General features: G+C 39.4%; 1 protein-coding gene across 3 annotated transcripts in view; it reads right to left on the minus strand.

The window, feature by feature from the left end:
* Positions 1-19,210, minus strand: part of cc2d1b (coiled-coil and C2 domain containing 1B) — a 30,094-nt gene that overhangs the window by 4,204 nt on the left and 6,680 nt on the right. For 2 of the 3 annotated variants that reach the window (XM_062023250.1, XM_062023249.1), the window contains 17 exons: positions 18,959-19,099; positions 14,992-15,286; positions 14,781-14,899; positions 10,326-10,401; positions 10,186-10,257; positions 9,994-10,121; positions 8,142-8,214; positions 7,909-8,054; positions 6,995-7,115; positions 6,736-6,908; positions 3,607-3,732; positions 3,487-3,545; positions 3,303-3,419; positions 3,101-3,174; positions 2,972-3,030; positions 2,824-2,875; positions 2,649-2,748 (listed from right to left, as the gene is read on the minus strand). In XM_062023250.1, the coding sequence (XP_061879234.1) occupies positions 2,649-2,748; positions 2,824-2,875; positions 2,972-3,030; positions 3,101-3,174; positions 3,303-3,419; positions 3,487-3,545; positions 3,607-3,732; positions 6,736-6,908; positions 6,995-7,115; positions 7,909-8,054; positions 8,142-8,214; positions 9,994-10,121; positions 10,186-10,257; positions 10,326-10,401; positions 14,781-14,899; positions 14,992-15,286; positions 18,959-19,099 (1,931 nt within the window). The remainder of the gene's footprint in view (positions 1-2,648; positions 2,749-2,823; positions 2,876-2,971; positions 3,031-3,100; positions 3,175-3,302; positions 3,420-3,486; positions 3,546-3,606; positions 3,733-6,735; positions 6,909-6,994; positions 7,116-7,908; positions 8,055-8,141; positions 8,215-9,993; positions 10,122-10,185; positions 10,258-10,325; positions 10,402-14,780; positions 14,900-14,991; positions 15,287-18,958; positions 19,100-19,210) is intronic. The other variant, XM_062023251.1, reaches the window with a different exon arrangement.

Here is a 19,210-nt window from a genome sequence, read left to right on the forward strand (position 1 = left end):
GCGTTTATGGCCACACAAAAAGTCGGACAACTCAAACACCACACAAAGTTACACTATGACTCCTCAGTCATACGTGTGCTTATTTTACTGTCATTTATTATTCATGTTAATTTATTTATATTAGTCATGGAATGCTGTTACACACACTATGTTGAAGTATTACTATTATTATTAATTATTATTATTATTTATCTTACGGTATATATCAAAAATAATATTGAGCAAAATTTAATTGAAATATTGTCGATGTGGCCCTCCAGCAGTGCTCGGGTTGCTCATGCGGCCCCCGGTAAGAATTAATTGCCCACCCCTGCTATAGAGTGTGAGGAGAAAGATGGCGGACCAGACACCCGAAGAAGCATACAAATGTAAGTAATAAGCGTAATTAAGGATTTTCATAATAATGACACTGGTGGTTTAGTCAGACTTCAGACCTTCTACTGCACGTAAATATTGGCTTCAAACACAAATACTAGAGATGTCCGATAATGGCATTTTTGCCGATATCCGATATTCCGATATTGTCCAACTCTTAATTACCGAATCCGATATCAACCGATAGCAACATATACAGTCGTGGAATTAACACATGATTATGCCTAATTTTGTTGCGATGCTCCGCTGGATGCATTAAACAATGCAACAAGGTTTTCCAAAATGAATCAACTCAAGTTATGGAAAAAAATGCCAACATGGCACTGCCATATTTATTATTGAAGTCACAAAGTGTTTGTTTTTTTTTATAACATGCCTCAAAACAGCAGCTTGGAATTTGGGACATGCTCTCCCTGAGAGAGCATGAGGAGGTTGAGGGGGGCGGGGTTGTGGATGGGGTGGGGTGTATATTGTAGCGTCCCGGAAGAGTTAGTGCTGCAAGGGGTTCTGGGTATTTGTTCTGTTGTGTTTATGTTGTGTTACGGTGCGGATGTTTTCCCGAAAATGTGTTTGTCATTCTTGTTTGGTGTGGGTTCACAGTGTGGCGCATATTTGTAACAGTGTTAAAGTTGTTTATACGGTCACCCTCAGTGTGACCTGTATGGCTGTTGACCAAGTATGCTTTGCATTCACTTGAGTGCGTGAAAAGCCGTAGATATTATATTAAAGGCAGTTCCTTTAAGGCACGCCCCCAATATGTTGTCTGGGTGGAAATCGGGAGAATGGTTGCCCCGGGAGATTTTCGGGAGGGGCACTGAAATTCGGGAGTCTCCCGGGAAAATGGGGAGGGTTGGCAAGTATGACTGGGAGACGCAACTGCTCTGTACTTCTCCCTAAGTCCGTACAGCAGTGTTTTAAAAAGTCATACATTTTACTTTTTGAAGCCGATACCGATAATTTTCGATATTACATTTTAAAGCATATATCGGCCGATAATATCGGCAGTCCGATATTATCGGACATCTCTAACAAATACACAATGACACACAGACATGCGGAAAAAAACAACCCCAGCACAGGCAAAGCCGAACATCGCCTGTGACGGCATCTTGAAAGTAAACAAGCATTGGACGCATCTGCCTTACGTCACTTATGGCAAACGGCGAGGGTTGATGATACAGCGAGACTCGATTGACGTCTGTATGCATAGGGCGTATTTACATTACTTCGCCATGGCACTAGATGCTAGAGCCAAAAAAAGAGGGTGAAGTACAAGAAGGGAGGACGAGGAGGGAGAATTCGAATCGAAGTGGTGTCACTTTCGATACCAAAATTGGAGCCTTTGATATTGGCCGATGCTGATATTGCTTCGATATGTTATAAGCAGTAATCATACATACTAGTAATGTGTATTGTTAGAAAAGGCTCGATCAAGTGAAATTAGTCAAACAGAAAACAGAGGTAACCATGAAAAATATTAACCTATTTATTATTAATCGTCTGGAATGGACTTAAGCTGTCTTTAAATTAAGTTGAAGTGGAGTGGTGATCATTTTTTGGCAATGATGCAGTGAGTTGAATGATGCAGACACGTTTTTTACTGAATACTTTCTCATATGCTTCAGCCTTAAAGACTTAATATGTGTCAGTAATATGCATCTATGACTATGTGACACTAGTTTATATTGACAAATGTGCACTTTGTTATGAGCACTTATGTACTGTATGTCTAGCTTGTGAGCTATTGTATGCTAAACTGTTCAGCAAGTATGCAGCTGAGCCGCATCAGAGTGGCCAAAGAGGAGGAGATGATGATCATGTGGCTCCGGAGCCGCGGGTTGCCGACCCCTGTCCTAGATGAACAGCAGAGACCAAGTGGACCCGCTGCTTTCACACAGAACAGTGATATGGAATGGAGGGCTAAAGTCCATTTTACACAATTGGAAGCTCCTTTCACAGGGCCTGTCAAAGCAGGCTCTTTCCAGTCGAGCAGTTCTGTGTGAACGGCACAATTAAAGAATGGGGGGACAAAGTCAACCTGGCAATTTTCTGGCTTTGAAGGTAAAACAGGCCGCACGATGATCAAATTATCTAATTTTAGGCTGCAATGTCGCTGTGTGAAAGCACACGGTTCAAGCAATATCCCAGTTTTTATGGGCTCTGTTAGGACTTTAATGTGCTGATGCCGTGAAAGAGGCTTCAGATGGGTCATGTTGACACGTGTAAGAGGATGCTGCTGCGAAGGTGAGGTAGCGTCCCTGAAAGAGACTCACCCTTTGTGCAGCAGCTCCATCTTGAGGCCTTTGGACGTCACTACCCTCCTGAAGCCACGGTGGTTGCGGTTGATCGTCAGGGTGAAGCTCTGGTTGTATTCTGCTCAAAGACAGTGTGACAGTGGCACTGTGGGTATTGTAGGTCCTTTGTGGACCTGACGCCACCTGGACTCACCTGGGCAGTTTGTGTTCTTGATAACATTTGTTTTGTGCCTCTGCGCTTGCTCCTGGAGACAAACACGCCAAGGACACACAAACAAGTCAACAAGCTGCTCTGACGGTGAGGAGGAGATGATGATCATGCAAAATTTGAGCTGGTTTACCGTGCTGGGGTAGGGGAAGTCAAATTTCACATAAGCGTCCAGGTCGCCTGTTTGGATGCCTGCGTGGGGACATGGACCAGGTTTACTATGTCGGATTAGTGCATTCATATTGTGGATGTTTGTGTGTACCGCTAGGAGCAGGAAGATTCATGGCTTTCACGATAAGGACCACCATCTCTGTGCTGCTGAGATCCGGAAACATCCTGTGACAGGCGAGCAGAAACATTAGTAAACATGAGCGATTACTAGAAGGTCACTTAGCAAAACACAGACCTTCACAAAGGCCAAGCGCCTTATTTGTGTTTGTCTCTATCGCTCAAGGTTTGCCCACCTGACAGTGTGGAAAGTCACGTCCTCGAAGTGATGTGTGGGGGCAGGCAGGCCCTTCGCCTGGGACACCTTCAGGACCTCCAGACTCGCCTTACAAGACTCAGCCATCTTCTCAAACCTGCGGCCAAAACTTTTATCTAACAACATGTTCTTGCTGTGATTCCAGTGACACCGATTGGTCTTACTTGGTGGTTTCGGCGACGTTTCCCAGGTGAGTGAATTGCTTGGAGTGGGTCAGACATTTCTAACAGCACAAACATGAATCAGAAAAACACAATGAAACAAAACTATTACACGAGTCTTACCTCACGCTGCTCTTTGAGTATCTTGGCTAATTGAACGTAGATCTGCTCGCCTTTCTCGGAGAGGTTAACGTCACTGTGGTGCACCAGGACAAAGTCCTCGTCTTCGTCACCAGGGGGCGACGGCACCTGCCGAAAGAAGGTTGTAGATCTGACGACATTATAGAAATCGTAAGAGTACTGAGCCACAAATGGTAGCCGAGCTGCACTTTGGATCTTTCATAGCTAGGGTTGGGTGCACTGCAAAAACTGAAATCTAAGTAAGATTAAATATCTCAAATAAGGGTGATATTTGCTTATTTTCTGTCTGATAAGATAATTCTTCTCACTAAGAAGATTTTATTATAGTGTCTTACTTGTTTTACGGGTTTTGGTCCTAAATGATCTCAGTAAGATATAACAGGTTGTTGCTGAGATTTTAAGACCTGTATTTAGTAAAACATGCTTGAAACTAGAATATCAAGTGTTGCAAAGCTGTGTCATCAACACTCACAAGTATAAAACTACTTTTTTAAAGTAATACTTTCTTATTTCAAGCATGTAAAAAAAAATCATGACTTTGACACAATTGTGTCTCATAATTAAAACAGATGACAGCCAAATGGACTTTGCTGTTTTATTTTCAATGAAACAATAGAAAATACGTACTCATATAGTAGTACACTTGTTATTAGTGAGAATATACTTATTTTAAGGTATTTTTGGGTTCATTGAGGTTAGCTAATTTTACTTGTTTTGGAAAGTCGTGACAAGCCAAATTTTCTTGTTCTATTGGCAGATCATTTTGCTTAGTTCAAATAGAATACACCTAATTTTTGTAATTTTTTTTTCTTGTTTTTGAACACTGACTTTTTGCAGTGTAAAAAAAGTTTTAATTTTTGATTTTTGCAAATTTATCAAAAATAAAAATAAAAAAAACTTCACGCATTCACGCCGAATAGTTCTTTGAATCTTTGTCTCATAAGACCAGTGAGTTTTCTTTCTCATGGTATGAGAGTCTTTAAGGTGAGTTATTGCAGACCTTTTACTAAAAAATGGCTTTCGTTTGGCCACTCTAGGCCTGATTGGTGGATTGCTGCAAGGATGGTAGTCTTACCATGAATTGATTAACGTGGACCCCGACTTAAACAAGTTGAAAAACTTATTCAGGTGTTACCATTTAGTGGTCAATTGTACGGAATATGTACTATACTGTGCAATATACTAATACAAGTTTCAATCAATCAATCAATCAATTTCTGGAAGGTTCTCCTCCACAGAGGAATGCTGTAGCTCTGACAGAGAGACCATCAGGTTCTTGGTCACCTCCCTGACTCGACTAAGATGGATGTATGCAGCAATGTACAGAGACATCCTGGATGAAAAACAACATTTCCCATCCAACCTGATGGAGCTTGAGAGGCGCTGCAAAGAGGAATGCCTAAAGATAGGTGGACCAAGTTTGTGGCAACATATTCAAAAATACGTTATCAACCAAGTATTAAACAAAGGCTGTGAATAGTGAATACATGTGATTTTTTTTTTTTTTTTTTTAAATAAATTTGCAAACAAAAATTTTAAATTTTTTCTACACTGTCATGGGGTAATGGCTATAGAATGTTGAGGACAAAAATTAATGTATTCCATTTTGGAATAAGGCTGTAACATAACAAAATGTGGAAAAAGTGAAGCCCTGTGAATACCTTCCGGATGCACCGTATTTAGGAATCAGAACCAGAATCCAAACGATGCCCAACCCTATTGACAGCTTTCGCTGGGGGTGAGCATGTGACATGACCCCAACTCCGTAAGCGACCACAACTCTCCTCTACTGGGTAGCTTATTGGCTTCCTTTGTCACGAGCCAACGATAGCAATTACAGATGACAGGAAAGTGTTATTGCAGCTGGAACTAATCCATGTGCAACATCTGCGCTTTCTACTGTAAATTTTCCAAATAGGAGAAGGCATCTGCAACCTACTCAACCTACCCCGGCCGAGTCATACCAAAGACTATACGACTGGGACCCATTACCTCCCTGCTTGGCACTCAGTATCAAGGGTTAGAATTGGGGGTTAAATCACCAAAAATGATTCCCGGGCGCGGCCACCGCTGCTGCTCACTGCTCCCCTCACCCCCCAGGGGGTGAACAAGGAGATGGGTCAAATGCAGAGGACAAATTTCACCACACCTAGTGTGTGTGTGACAATCATTGGTACTTTAACTTTAAATTAACTTAACAAAGATGGGGAGTACACCCTGTGAACAAGCCATATACAGACAGGAAATAATGTAAAAATTAGGGATGTCGCCGATATATGCGTTTAAAATGTAATATCGGAAATTATCGGTATCGTTTTTTTTATTATCGGTATCGTTTTTGTTTTGTTTTTGTTTTTTTTTATTAAATGAACATAAAAAACACAAGATACACTTACAATTAGTGCACCAACCCAAAAAACCTCCCTCCCCCATTTACACTCATTCACACAAAAGGGTTGTTTCTTTCTGTTATTAATATTCTGGTTCCTACATTATATATCAATATATATCAATACAGTCTGCAAGGGATACAGTCCGTAAGCACACATGATTGTGCGTGCTGCTGGTCCACTAATAGTATTAACCTTTAACAGTTAATTTTACAAATTTTCATTCATTACTAGTTTCTATGTAACTGTTTTTATATTGTTGTACTTTCTTTTTTATTCAAGAAAATGTTTTTAATTTATTTATCTTATTTTACTAATTTTTAAAAAAAGTACCTTATCTTCACCATATGTGGTTGTCCAAATTAGGCATAATAACGTGTTAATTCCATGACTGCATATATCGGTTGATATCGGTATCGGTAATTAAAGAGTTGGACAATATCGGAATATCGGATATCGGCAAAAAGCCATTATCGGACATCCCTAGTAAAAATGTCAACCAATCACAGCCTTTGCAGAATGTTAGATGTTTTTTCTAGGGGGTCGAGCAAGTTGGTGTAAAACATGCTGGTGCCTCCACAAAAGCAGGGTCCGAACTCGAAACTGAAATCCGCAAAATGCGTATCTGGAGCACAGCAAAGGTTAATAAAAATGTGTACATGTTGGAAAGTCTGAGGATGGAATGAGTAGAATAAGAAAGAAACTGAGTTTAATTGCATACCGTGCTCACATCCACCACTTGACTGCTGCGTGCCGCTTCGATCATGGGCTCCAACCCCTTGGCGTTGCGGAGGAAGATCCTGGCCTGCTCCATGTCGTTCTTCTGCTTGGCGTGCAGAGCTGCCTTCATGAACTGCCTTCTCCTGCCCTCCAGGAACTCCAGCTGCTGGGCCGCTAAAGGCAGACAAAGACGAAGACGAAGAAGATGGAAAAAGAGAAGACGATGCAACGGGACAGAGCTGAGACAAACAGGCACTGACCTGCTGCTGAGAGCTGTCTGGTGGACGGTCTCTCAGGTGAGGCTGACGGAGACCTCCTCCTACCTTGAGATGAAGCGGGAACACTTAACGTGCTCTTCTTGTGCTCCTCATCACGCTTAATCTACAACCAACATGGGAATCGTATTGGTTATGAATAGAGATGGCCGATAATATCGGACCGATAAATGCTTTAAAATACTTGGTCAACAGCCATACAGGTCACACTGAGAGTAGCCGTATAAACAACTTTAACGCTGTTGCAAATATGCGCCACACTGTGAACCCACACCAAACAAGAATGACAAACACATTTCGGGAGAACATCCGCACCGTAACACAACATAAACACAACAGAACAAATACCCAGAACCCCTTGCAGCACTAACTCTTCCGGGACGCTACAATATACACCCCCCGCTACCCTCAACCCCCCCACCTCAACCTCCTCATGCTCTCTCAGGGAGAGCATGTCCCAAATTCCAAGCTGCTGTTTTGAGGCATGTTAAAAAATTATTTTGGAAAACCTTGTTACATAGTTTAATGCATCAATCGGGGCATAACAACAAAATTAGGCATAATAATATGTTAATTCCACGACTGTATATAACGGTATCGGTTGATATCGGTATCGGTAATTAAGAGTTGGACAATATCGGAATATCGGCAAAAAATCCATTATTGGACATCTCTAGTTACGAGAGTTATGAGCGATATCCTGCTGTTCTCATGAATTCATCATCAATGAGATATTTTAGATATTACACTAATTTGCTTTGTCAACTATAACACAAAGTTAAGACGTTTTGTTAAACTAGCTTAGCATATCTCCACACACCTTTATATAAGCGACTGTAAATACATTTGTACATTGTGCTTGTTGATTGACTGTGGGACAATCAAAGAATGGAGCCCACCTCCACCTCCTTTTCTTTTTCTTCTGCTTCTTCATCCGCACTTGCAGCAGCATCGTCAGTGGAGGCGATCTTGGTGGCGGCCTCCAGCGCCGCAACTAATCCATGCTCAGCCGTCGTCGACTTTTGGCCCGGTATCGGAGGAAAACCTGGAAAATGAAGACAAAAAGCCAAAACAAGCTAAGTGTTGAAACTCTCACAATGTGCTTGGCAAGTCACTGGAGAAGGAACCTCACCTGGCGGAGCAGGAAGCTCGTCAAAGTTGACCGTTTTTCCAGCTTTGTGAGATCGGATGGCGCTCTGGTATTGCTGCCAAATGGAAGAGATTTGAAATGTTGTTAAACAGGATACTATTAGGTAGAGGTAGTTACAGCTCATCCGTCTCTCATTCTCAACACAACTTTAGGGCATTTCTTTGTTTCGTGTGGCTCAGTTGCATATTTGTACTTTTAAATAAAGTAATATCTAAAAAAACACAAATTTGAGATTAGAGATGTCCGATAATATCGGACTGCCGATATTATCGGCTGATAAATGCTTTAAAATGTAAAATCAGGAAAATATCGGTATCGGTTTCAAAAAGTAAAATGTATGACTTTTTAAAACGCCGCTGTGTACACGGACGTAGGGAGAAGTACAGAGCGCCATTAAACCTTAAAAGGCACTGCCTTTGCGTGCCGGCCCAGTCACATAATATCTACAGCTTTTCACACACACAAGCGAATGCAAGGCATACTTGGTCAACAGCCATACAGGTCACACTGAGGGTGCCATTTAAACAACTTTAACACTGTTACAAATATGCGCCACACTGTGAACCCACACCAAACAAGAATGACAAACACATTTCGGCAGAACATCCGCACCGTAACACAACATAAACACAACAGAACAAATACCCAGAACCCCTTGCAGCACTAACTCTTCCGGGACGCTACAATATACACACCCCGCTACCCCCCCCAGCCCCGCCCACCTCAACCTCCTCATGCTCTCTCAGGGAGAGCATGTCCCAAATTCCAAGCTGCTGTTTTGAGGCATGTTATAAAAAAATAATGCACTTTGTGACTTCAATAATAAATATGGCAGTGCCATGTTGGCATTTTTTTTCCATAACTTGAGTTGATTTATTTTGGAAAAGCTTGTTACATTGTTTAATGCATCCAACGGGGCATCACAACAAAATTAGGCATAACAATGTGTTAATTCCACGACTGTATATATCGGTATCGGTTTGATATCGGTATCGGTAATTAAGAGTTGGACGATATCGGATATCGGCAAAAAAAACATTATCGGACAGATCTATTTGAGATTAGGGCTGCAACAACTAATCGATTAAATCGATTAAAATCGATTAATATAATAGTTGCCGATTAATTTAGTCATCGATTCGTTGGATCTATGCTATGCGCAGAAGCTTTTTTTTAAAAATTATCATTTATTTTTTTAAATAAACCTTTATTTATAAACTGCAACATGTACAAACAGCTGAAAAACAATAATCAAAATAAGTATGGTGCCAGTATGCTGTTTTTTTTCAATAAAATACTGGAAAGGATAGAAATGTAGTTTGTCTCTTTTATCCGATTATTAATCGATTAATCGAAGTAATAATCGACAGATTAATCGATCATCAAATTAATCGTTAGTTGCAGCCCTATTTGAGATATATCGCATTCAATGTATTTACCACTAAAAGGTATAAAAAAGCTTCTAATTTGCATAACCAGCCACAATGCAGGTCATTTTTATGGAAAGTGAGCAAAAAAATAATAATTTAGAAATACAAATTAACTTTCTGATATGACTTCTGGCTTCTGTTTTTTTTTTTGTTTTGGCAACACTGATCCCTCCTGCAATGTCTTCTTATCCTCTGGCAGACAAGGTGTGTATGAGGTGTGTTAAGAAGCAGAGATACGGTATCATTTACTGTACATAGTTGTAACTATGAGCTACATTCACAGACAGTCCCATTATATTATGTTTATGAACCAGGGTTAAGCGCCAAATCTATTAGTGGCGGTGTAAGTTTATCTGAAGCGGGCTGCAAGGTATAAATCAATGTATGAGAAACACTGTGTGCACCTTGGCAATGCGATCGTACATTCGGGCCTTGCGGTCTTCCCCGCTGGTTTTAGCCTCAGCAGACGACTCCATGTACTTAGCTCGCCTCTGTTCGAGCGCCTCCAGCGCGTCTTTTGGAGCCTGGGGGGCTAAGTACAAGACAACAACCAAATTGTTTTATAAATGATTACCATAAAACAATGATTATGGTACCTGGAGCTGCTGCAGCCGGTTGGGAGACCTGAGTATTTTGCTTCACTGACGCGGTGGTGCTTCCACCTGCACCTTAAACACAATTGGACATATTGCTGATACAGTACCAAAATGCTGTATAATGATGGTAAACAACTGACCTGGAGGCGGGGGAGGAAGGCTGTTGAGGTCGACAGCTTGTCCTTGTTTCAAAGCTTCAATCATTGAATCAAACCCCTGCGCCAAAAAAAACCAACACATACACGGCTGACGGAAAAAGTGTCACACACAATAATAAACAATCTATGTAAATAATAGGGGTGTCACAATCTGATACCAGATGTATGCACAGATATAGATTTACAGATGTATGCGGATGACACAGTGGTATATACATCAGGTAAGACCTGTACTCTAGTTGCTGAGAAGTTAAATGCTCAATTAGACAAAATAGCATCTTGGCTGGAGTCATCCTGTTTAACCCTAAACACTAAAAAGACTAACTCTGTCTGCTTCTCCATAAAAAAGCTACCTCAAACAAACCTGAATATAAAAATTAATGAGGAGGTCATTGAACAAGTACCTGAAGTCAAATATTTGGGCATAATCATAGACTATCAGCTGAATTTTAAAAGTCACATTAAGAAGATGTGTAAAACCCTGAAGGCAAACCTAGGCTGTTTTAAGATTATAAGACACTGCTTAACTCTTAGCTGTGCTTTTACTTTTATGAATGCAATGATTCTGTCACACATATCTTATGGCTTAACCACATGGTCCCAGGCACACCAGTCATCAATCAAGACCATTGAGTGTCTTTATAACCGCACCTTGAAAGTTCTAGACAAGAAGAGTATACAATATCATCATTGCCAAATTTTAACCAAATACAATATTTTAAGTTTTACCAATTTTATTTTGTTACACACAGTCAAACTGGTTTTTAAATGCTTGCATAAGTCTGCTCCGCAATTGCTCTGCAAGGCAATTACAAGACTGCAAAGTGGTAGCAGATCTACCACCCGAGCAGTGTCAAAAGGCAACTGTTGTGTTCCATTCCGTAGAACATCTTTTGCCTAGACTGCCTTTTCAATAAAAGGACCACAACTATGGAACTCTTTACCGGACACTTTGAAAAGTATACCTGCACTTGTCACTTTCAAAAAACAAACAAAATTATGGCTAGTTGAGCAACAATCGTGTTCCCATGTTTAGTTTTTACTCATTTTTACTAATTGGTTTTTATCTAGTCTGCACTTTGTCTGTGTTATTATTATTATTATTGGCTTTTATTTAGTTTGCACTTTGTCTGTGTTATTACTATTATCATTATTATCAACTCACTCTATTTTTTATTTTCCTATTTTAATTATGTTGGATCTGTGTTGTTGTTGTTGTTGTTGGGGACAAGTGTTGTAAATTAGCTTTGGCTACAAACACTATGATGCATGCATCGGATAACTGTTTCAGATGTCTATGTTTTTGTATCTGTCCCTATTTCAAATAAACCTCTATAATAATAATAATAATATTGGTTCGATATCAGCAAAAATACGAGTATCGGATTATGTCGGATGTAAAATGTCGGTCTTAAGTGCTTCGATATAACTGTTAACTTGTGCAAAGCTGGACAGCCGGTTAACATTTAAATGTCCTCTAATAAGATCACAAGGTTGGTCTTTTCTTGTATTTTAGTGGCGTCATTTACAAAAGGTAAACATGGTAGGCTATAGGCTCCTACGAGCAAGCAACTACACAACAACTAAACACACAAGCTAGATATTAGGGATGGGCGATATTGCCTAAAATCTTTATTGTGATATACATTGCAGCTTCCTGTTATAAAAATTACAATATATACACAGGTATATATCAATGATAATAGAACCACTTCAAAATGGGTTACAAAGGCTCTTAATTTGGTTACTGACATATGCAGCAACATTTTACATCAATTCAGGTTGTATTATTTTTTCAAAACTATTATTTATCTACTTGTTACTTATCTGTTATTTTTTGTTGTAACATGGTTACATCTACACTTCTGTGGAAATGTAATAAGCACTTATTCCTCTGTTGTATGGATATTTTATATTCATTTTGGACGATACTATAAATTTGGATATCAATCCAATACCAAGTAGGTACAAGGGCAATATTTGTCATACCAATTCTATTTTTTTCAAGCTCACTTATTAGATTTTTTATTCCAATTATAATTACACAAAAAGACAGGATGGCGGTCTAACAATATCAACTAGTGCAGGGGTCACCAACCTTTTTGAAACCAAGAGCTACTTCTTGGGTACTGATTAATGCGAAGGGCTACCAGTTTGATACACACTTAAATAAATTGCCGAAAATAGCCAATTTGCTCAATTTACCTTTAACTCGATGTTATTATTAATAATTAATGATATTTACACTTAATTGAACGGTTTAAAAGAGGAGAAAACACGAAAAAAATGACAATTAAATTTTGAAACATAGTTTATCTTCAATTTCGACTCTTTAAAATTCAAAATTCAACCGAAAAAAAAAAGAGAAAAACTAGCTAATTCGAATCTTTTTGAAAAAATGAAAAAAATAATTTATGGAACATCATTAGTAATTTTTCCTGACTAAGATTAATTTTAGAATTTTGATGACATGTTTTAAATAGGTTAAAATCCAATCTGCACTTTGTTAGGATATATAACAAATTGGACCAAGCTATATTTCTAACAAAGACAAATCATTATTTCTTCTAGATTTTCCAGAACAAAAATTTTAAAAGAAAATCAAAAGACTTTGAAATAAGATTTTAATTTGATTCTACAGATTTACTAGATTTGCCAGAATATTTTTTTTTAATTTTAATCATAATAAGTTTGAAGAAATATTTCACAAATATTCTTCGTCGAAAAAACAGAAGCTAAAATGAAGAATTAAATTAAAATGTATTTATTATTCTTTACAATAAAAAAAATAAATTTACTTGAACATTGATTTAAATTGTCAGGAAAGAAGAGGAAGGAATTTAAAAGGTAAAAAGGTAATATATGTTTAAAAATCCTAAAATCATTTTTAAGGTTGTATTTTTTCTCTAAAATTGTCTTTCTGAAAGTTATAAGAAGCAAAGTAAAAAAATTAATGAATTTATTTAAACAAGTGAAGACCAAGTCTTTCAAATATTTTCTTGGATTTTCAAATTCTATTTGAGTTTTGTCTCTCTTAGAATTAAAAAGGTCGAGCAAAGCGAGACCAGCTTGCTAGTAAATAAATAAAATTTAAAAAACAGAGGCAGCTCACTGGTAAGTGCTGCTATTTGAGCTATTTTTAGAACAGGCCAGCGGGCTACTCATCTGGTCCTTACGGGCTACCTGGTGCCCGCGGGCACCGCGTTGGTGACCCCTGACCTAGTGGCTCTGATTTAAATCCTTTACTTTTTGCCCTTAAAGCCCTCCTGTATCCAGGGACTTATGGTATTTCCTGATACTATACTACTTGGTATTGTTACTGTCGATATTTCTATCGATTTGTCCACCTTGTTTACATTGAAGAGCTCTAGCTTAGCAGTTAGTCCTACGATGTGTAGTGTAGCATGTTTAGCAATTCCTCGTCCTCCTGAGATACTTGTAAGATGCATCCATCAATTTTCTACCGCTTGTCCTTCTCAGAGTTACGGGGGGTGCTGGAGCCTATTCCAGCTGCATTTGGGCAGAAGGCAGGGTACACCCTGGACAAGTCGCCACTTCATCGCAGGGCCAACACAGACTGCAGTTTATTTGCTGCCAAGTAAGCGAGGATTATTGACTTACAAGTGGCTTTGCTGTTACACTACATTGTGTTGAGGACGCGGTTGCTCGCTTGTTGATGTCAAATTTGCAAGACACAGCTACAATGTGTCATCAACATGCATTATCATGATATAACAACAGTATTAAAGTTAGCATTTTTGGTAGCGCCAGACTTCTTCTGTTTGTCATTACTGCCACAAGTGGTAAAAAAGTGTATTACAACCAAGTAGTGCTTGGGCTCATACAGACCACAGCTGAGAAATTTATATTTTTTGGTGGCCCTCTCTAAGGGGGTGGTCGCGGCCCAACAATATATCCCCATCCTATATTGTCTACATACGTTAGAAGTGTCCCTAATTGAACAACATTGCAGGCTAAAACAGCACATGTGTCAATATAAACAAGTATCGAGTAAACATAATTGCTTATTACTCACACATACAAAGTCTCCACGACAGAAGTGTATTAGAAAGTATCCAGGAACAAACGTGCACATAATTACCCTTAATACATCATGATCTTAACTTAATGAATACTTGTGGCAATTAGGTGTCGCCAATTACCACTCTACTTCAGTTGAAAGACAACATACTGTAAGTCCATTCCAGACAGTGTTTTTTAAGCATTTTTTTAAATTCCACACCACAAAATAATACAAGTATGTATGATTCCTGCCAATATCGTATTGGATCAATATCGGTATCCCAAATACTCAAGGCTCCAGTATCAGTATCATATCAGAAGTAAAAAAGCTGTTTCGATACCCTTCTAGTTAAAAGGCCAAACAAGCCTAAACATGTTCTATCTATGTGGTTGATATTTGGGAGGCTCCATTACCTTACTGGTTTTGAAATGGAGCATGGCTTGTCCCGCATCTCCCTCCTTCTTGGCCCTCAGAGCAGCCATCTTGTACTGTCTCTGCCTTTCTTGAAGCATAGTCAGGACTTGCTGGCTTGCTGCGAAAGAAAAACAACACCAAAAGGCATAAGAAAGAATTAGCTTAAAGGGTTTTTATTTAATTCCATATGAAACTGACTGCTTGTCTTACTATCTTCCTGCTCAAAGTTATCTTCTGCCTGCGGTTGTGAGGGCTTAGCAGGCTCGCTCAGAGCCACGGGTGCGGATGCCAATGTGTTTTGTTCCTCCTCAATGGCAGCGGTGACAATTTCTGGTGTCGTTGCCTCAGACTCCACTGGCTGATCTGCTGGCGAGGGAATGGCTGAAGAGGGATGCGGGGGCTTCGATGTGGCGCCGCTCGGGGCTCCTGTGGCGACAGGCGGAGGAATCTGGGCCTCGTTCACCTGACGGCCTTTTTTGATGGAACCTAGCATGGTCTCCAGTGTCTGTAGCATACATGAATCACTGCATCACAAAGTACTATAAAAACAATGTTTTACCTAACAAAGAAGTGCGTGGTGGGCAAGAATACAAAAATAGCCATAGTCTCTATAGCATTGGCCACATTGGCATTAACATGAACTACCTGGTCGGTAATTCCTATGCACAAGATGGCAGTACAGTAGCTGCATCTGAAGCATAATGAGTGGCTTCATCTAGCTCTGCATGCACTTTAAAATGTCCTTGTCGCACAGTATTTTACAATCAACTCATCGGCGTTGTTAATGTTGACTGAGCAGTGTGTTCATTACCACTATTACAACATTGGTTCTGTTGCTGCTGTGCTGTCAAAGTGAGCAATGTTTTTCTTTACACTTTCTCATGCACACCCGGTGATTCAAGCTAAAGGGGAACTGCACTTTTTGGGGGAATGCTGCCTATCATTCACAATACTTATGTATGACAAGAACACAACATTTTATGCATTCTAACCTTACAGAGCCTATATGAGTCGCTCTATTCTGCCTATAAAGCCTTTAAAAACATCCAAACACGTCCATTAAGGTTTTATATACACACTGTAAGTACCGTATTTTTCGGACTATAAGTCGCAGTTTTTTTCATAGTTTGGCCGGGGGTGCGACTTATACTCAGGAGCGACTTATGTGTGAAATTATTAACACATTAGCGTAAAATATCGAATAATATTATTGATCTCATTCACGTAAGAGACTAGATGTATAAGATTTCATGGGATTTAGCGATTAGGAGTGACAGATTGTTTGGTAAACGTATAGCATGTTCTATATGTTATAATTATTTGAATGACTCTTACCATAATATGTTACGTTAACATACCAGTTGGTTATTTATGCCTCATATAACGTACACTTATTCAGCCTATTGTTCACTATTCTTTATTTATTTTAAATTGCCTTTCAAATGTCTATTCTTGGTGTTGGCTTTTATCAAATACATTTCCCCAAAAAATGCGACTTATACTCCAGTGCGACTTATATGTTTTTTTCCTTCTTTATTATGCATTTTCGGCCGGTGCGACTTATACTCCGGAGCGACTTATAGTCCGAAAAATACGGTACATGCTCAGTGCATTGTGTCTAGACAGGTGTCTCTAACCATGTTCCCACTATACCACATGACATACAGTGTGTCATTAAATAAACACCACTTAAGAGAAAGAGGAAATACAGACTGTGTACTGTTAGGCAGAGCTTAAAAGGAGCCATGTGAGTATGGCGTCACATTAGTACCAAAAATCCAAGCGCGTAAAAACTATTATCGCGCGCTGATTCTCCACTTCGTGTGCGCGCGCGCTGTGCCTTTCTGCGCGCGCGCGCTGTCTCGGTCTGTGCGCTGTCATGTTTCATTTTGGTACTTTGGGGGCGGGCATGCTTAGACCGCCCCTTCTTTCTGATTGGCTTTGAAAAAAAAAAGAAAAAAAAAAAAGAAAAAAAATTCCAACTTCAAGTAGGTTGTAAAAAAAGGCAGATGAAGTGAAATGCTTTTCTTTCCACTCTCTCATGCACACAGATACTCATGTTATGAGAAGTATATTGTTTCAAAAATATTAACATTAATTGTTGATATTTTAAACATCTTTCAGATTACATTGCTCAAATTCAAAAACCACTTTACTACACAAATATTAGGCCCAATGTGCAGGATTATTCTATTAGTATTAGTTATTTTTATGTTTTATCATATCTTAGCTTATTTTTATGTTTTATCATATCTTAGCCTATTTTTATATGGTCTTATTATATTTATATTTCAGTTTTTATTGTATTTCATTTTATTTTATAGTTTTTCATATTGTAGTTTATTTTTATGTTTGATTATATCTTATCTTATTTCATATTATTTTTGGACTTTTACCTGATGTGTATTTTAATTATTTTTAATCCATTTATTTGATCATCTAGTGTTTCCTCAAAGAGCCCTCTGGATCTCCACGTCCAGAGGGCTCCTGTGATTGGCTATTGTCATTGTGTTGTTATTATTATTGTTGTTTGTTTATTTTTATGTACATGTTTGACTGTCTTCATGGGGTGTGGGTGTTATTTCTCATTTTGTTTTTAACTATGTAAAGCACTTTGAGCTGCATTTTAAATGTATGAAAAGTGCTTTATAAATAAAAATGTATTATTATTATTTTTAGTAATAGTACCCTTACAATCACTCCAAACCAGTTCAATAACTTACCTCTTTTTCAGGCAACATTTTTTTATCCACTTCTTCCTCCGTAAATCTTGATACATATTGACGATGAACCGCCCTTCTGATTGCTCAAAGCCAATCAGAAAGAAGGGGCGGTCTAAGTATGCCCGCCCCCAAAGTACCAAAATGAAACATGACAGCGCACAGACCGAGACAGCGCGCGCGCGCAAAACGAGACAGCACGCGCGCAGAAAGGCACCGCACGCACGCAAGAAGGCGCCGCGCGCGCGCAGAAAGGCACCACGCGCACGCAAAAGGGTGTCGCGTGCGCGCACGAAGTGGAGAATCAGCACGCGATAACAGTTTTTACGCGCTTGGATTTTTGGTACTAATGTGACGCCATATGTGAGTGTCACCTGAAAAATACGGTATATATGTAATGTAATAACAGGCACACTCATAATAACATGTAATATTTGCATATTTTTATCATTTTAAGCATCCATCCATCCATTTTCTACCGCTCGTCAATAGGGCAGAGAGTTAATTTCAAACACGCATCACGGCATTCACTTTTTCCTTCCACAACATTACAGATTACTGCTCACTGCAGACTTCATGAGAGCCAACAAACATAATAGAACATAATTTACTGTGCAATGTCTGCTGTCACTGGGATGCCGACTTGATTGGATGTTAATATATTCCCGTTGAGATGAGGAATGACTCATAATAAGCTCTGGAACGACCTACCTCTGAGTGTTAGACAGGCCTCCTCTCTTCCTGTTTTTAAATCTCTCTTAAAAACATACTTTTATTCCATGGCTTTTAACACGGAGTGATATCCATCTTGCTATGGCGCGCCATAATACACCTGCTGTGAACCTGTTTTCATGTTCTATTTATTTGAGTTATTTATTTTTTGTCGTGCTCTGTTTGTGTTGTGTTGTGTTTGCTCGGTTCTCGTATTATCTTTTAACCTGCCCATTGTACAGCACTTTGGCTACCCCCGTGGTACATTTTAAATGGGCTTTATAAATAAAGTTGATTTGATAATCCAGACTTTCACGAGCCCGGGGCGAAAAAGCAGCTCACCAGCCGACGTCAATACAGCCACACAAGCTCGCTAGCTCTCAATAACAATATCGTTCATATTTAATATTCAGGTCACGGTATGTAAATAGAGTATTGTTGGTGGTATTTGGATGGTTATTTAGAGTGCTTTATGGGCAGAATAGAGGACCTCCCATTGGCTCCATTGTAAACTGACTTATTTACGAGTGAGAATGCATTTAAAAAAAATACATCTGTCTTCTTGTCTTACCTAACGATTGTGAACGATAGGCAAAATTCCCCAAAAACTGCTGTTCCTCTTTAATTTTCAAAGGTGAGAAATAACAATTTCTCACCTTTTACCATGCGGTTGTCCTTGCACTTCAAGTTAACAGTCCCCTTGGCTATAATCAGAGCATTTAGGTAGATTAGAGTCTTTGAGGTACCTTTAGCCCACGCTCCAGCCTCCTGGCTTTGGCGCTCTCACTCGCAGCCTTGGCGTTTTGCAGCGCCATCTTGTACATGGCCAGCCTCTCCTCCAAAGTGTGCTGGACGCTGCCGGGCGCCGCTGCCGGGACGTTTGTTTGCTGCAGCGTCAATAACAACTTTTATCGATATGGCACAAAAAAACGACAACCAATGGTGATTCTACATTAGCAGCAACATCGATAGTCAGTCATTCCTAACTAGATACTGTT

The sequence above is a fragment of the Entelurus aequoreus genome, linkage group LG16, assembly GCF_033978785.1.
Source record: "Entelurus aequoreus isolate RoL-2023_Sb linkage group LG16, RoL_Eaeq_v1.1, whole genome shotgun sequence".
NCBI lineage: Eukaryota > Metazoa > Chordata > Actinopteri > Syngnathiformes > Syngnathidae > Entelurus > Entelurus aequoreus.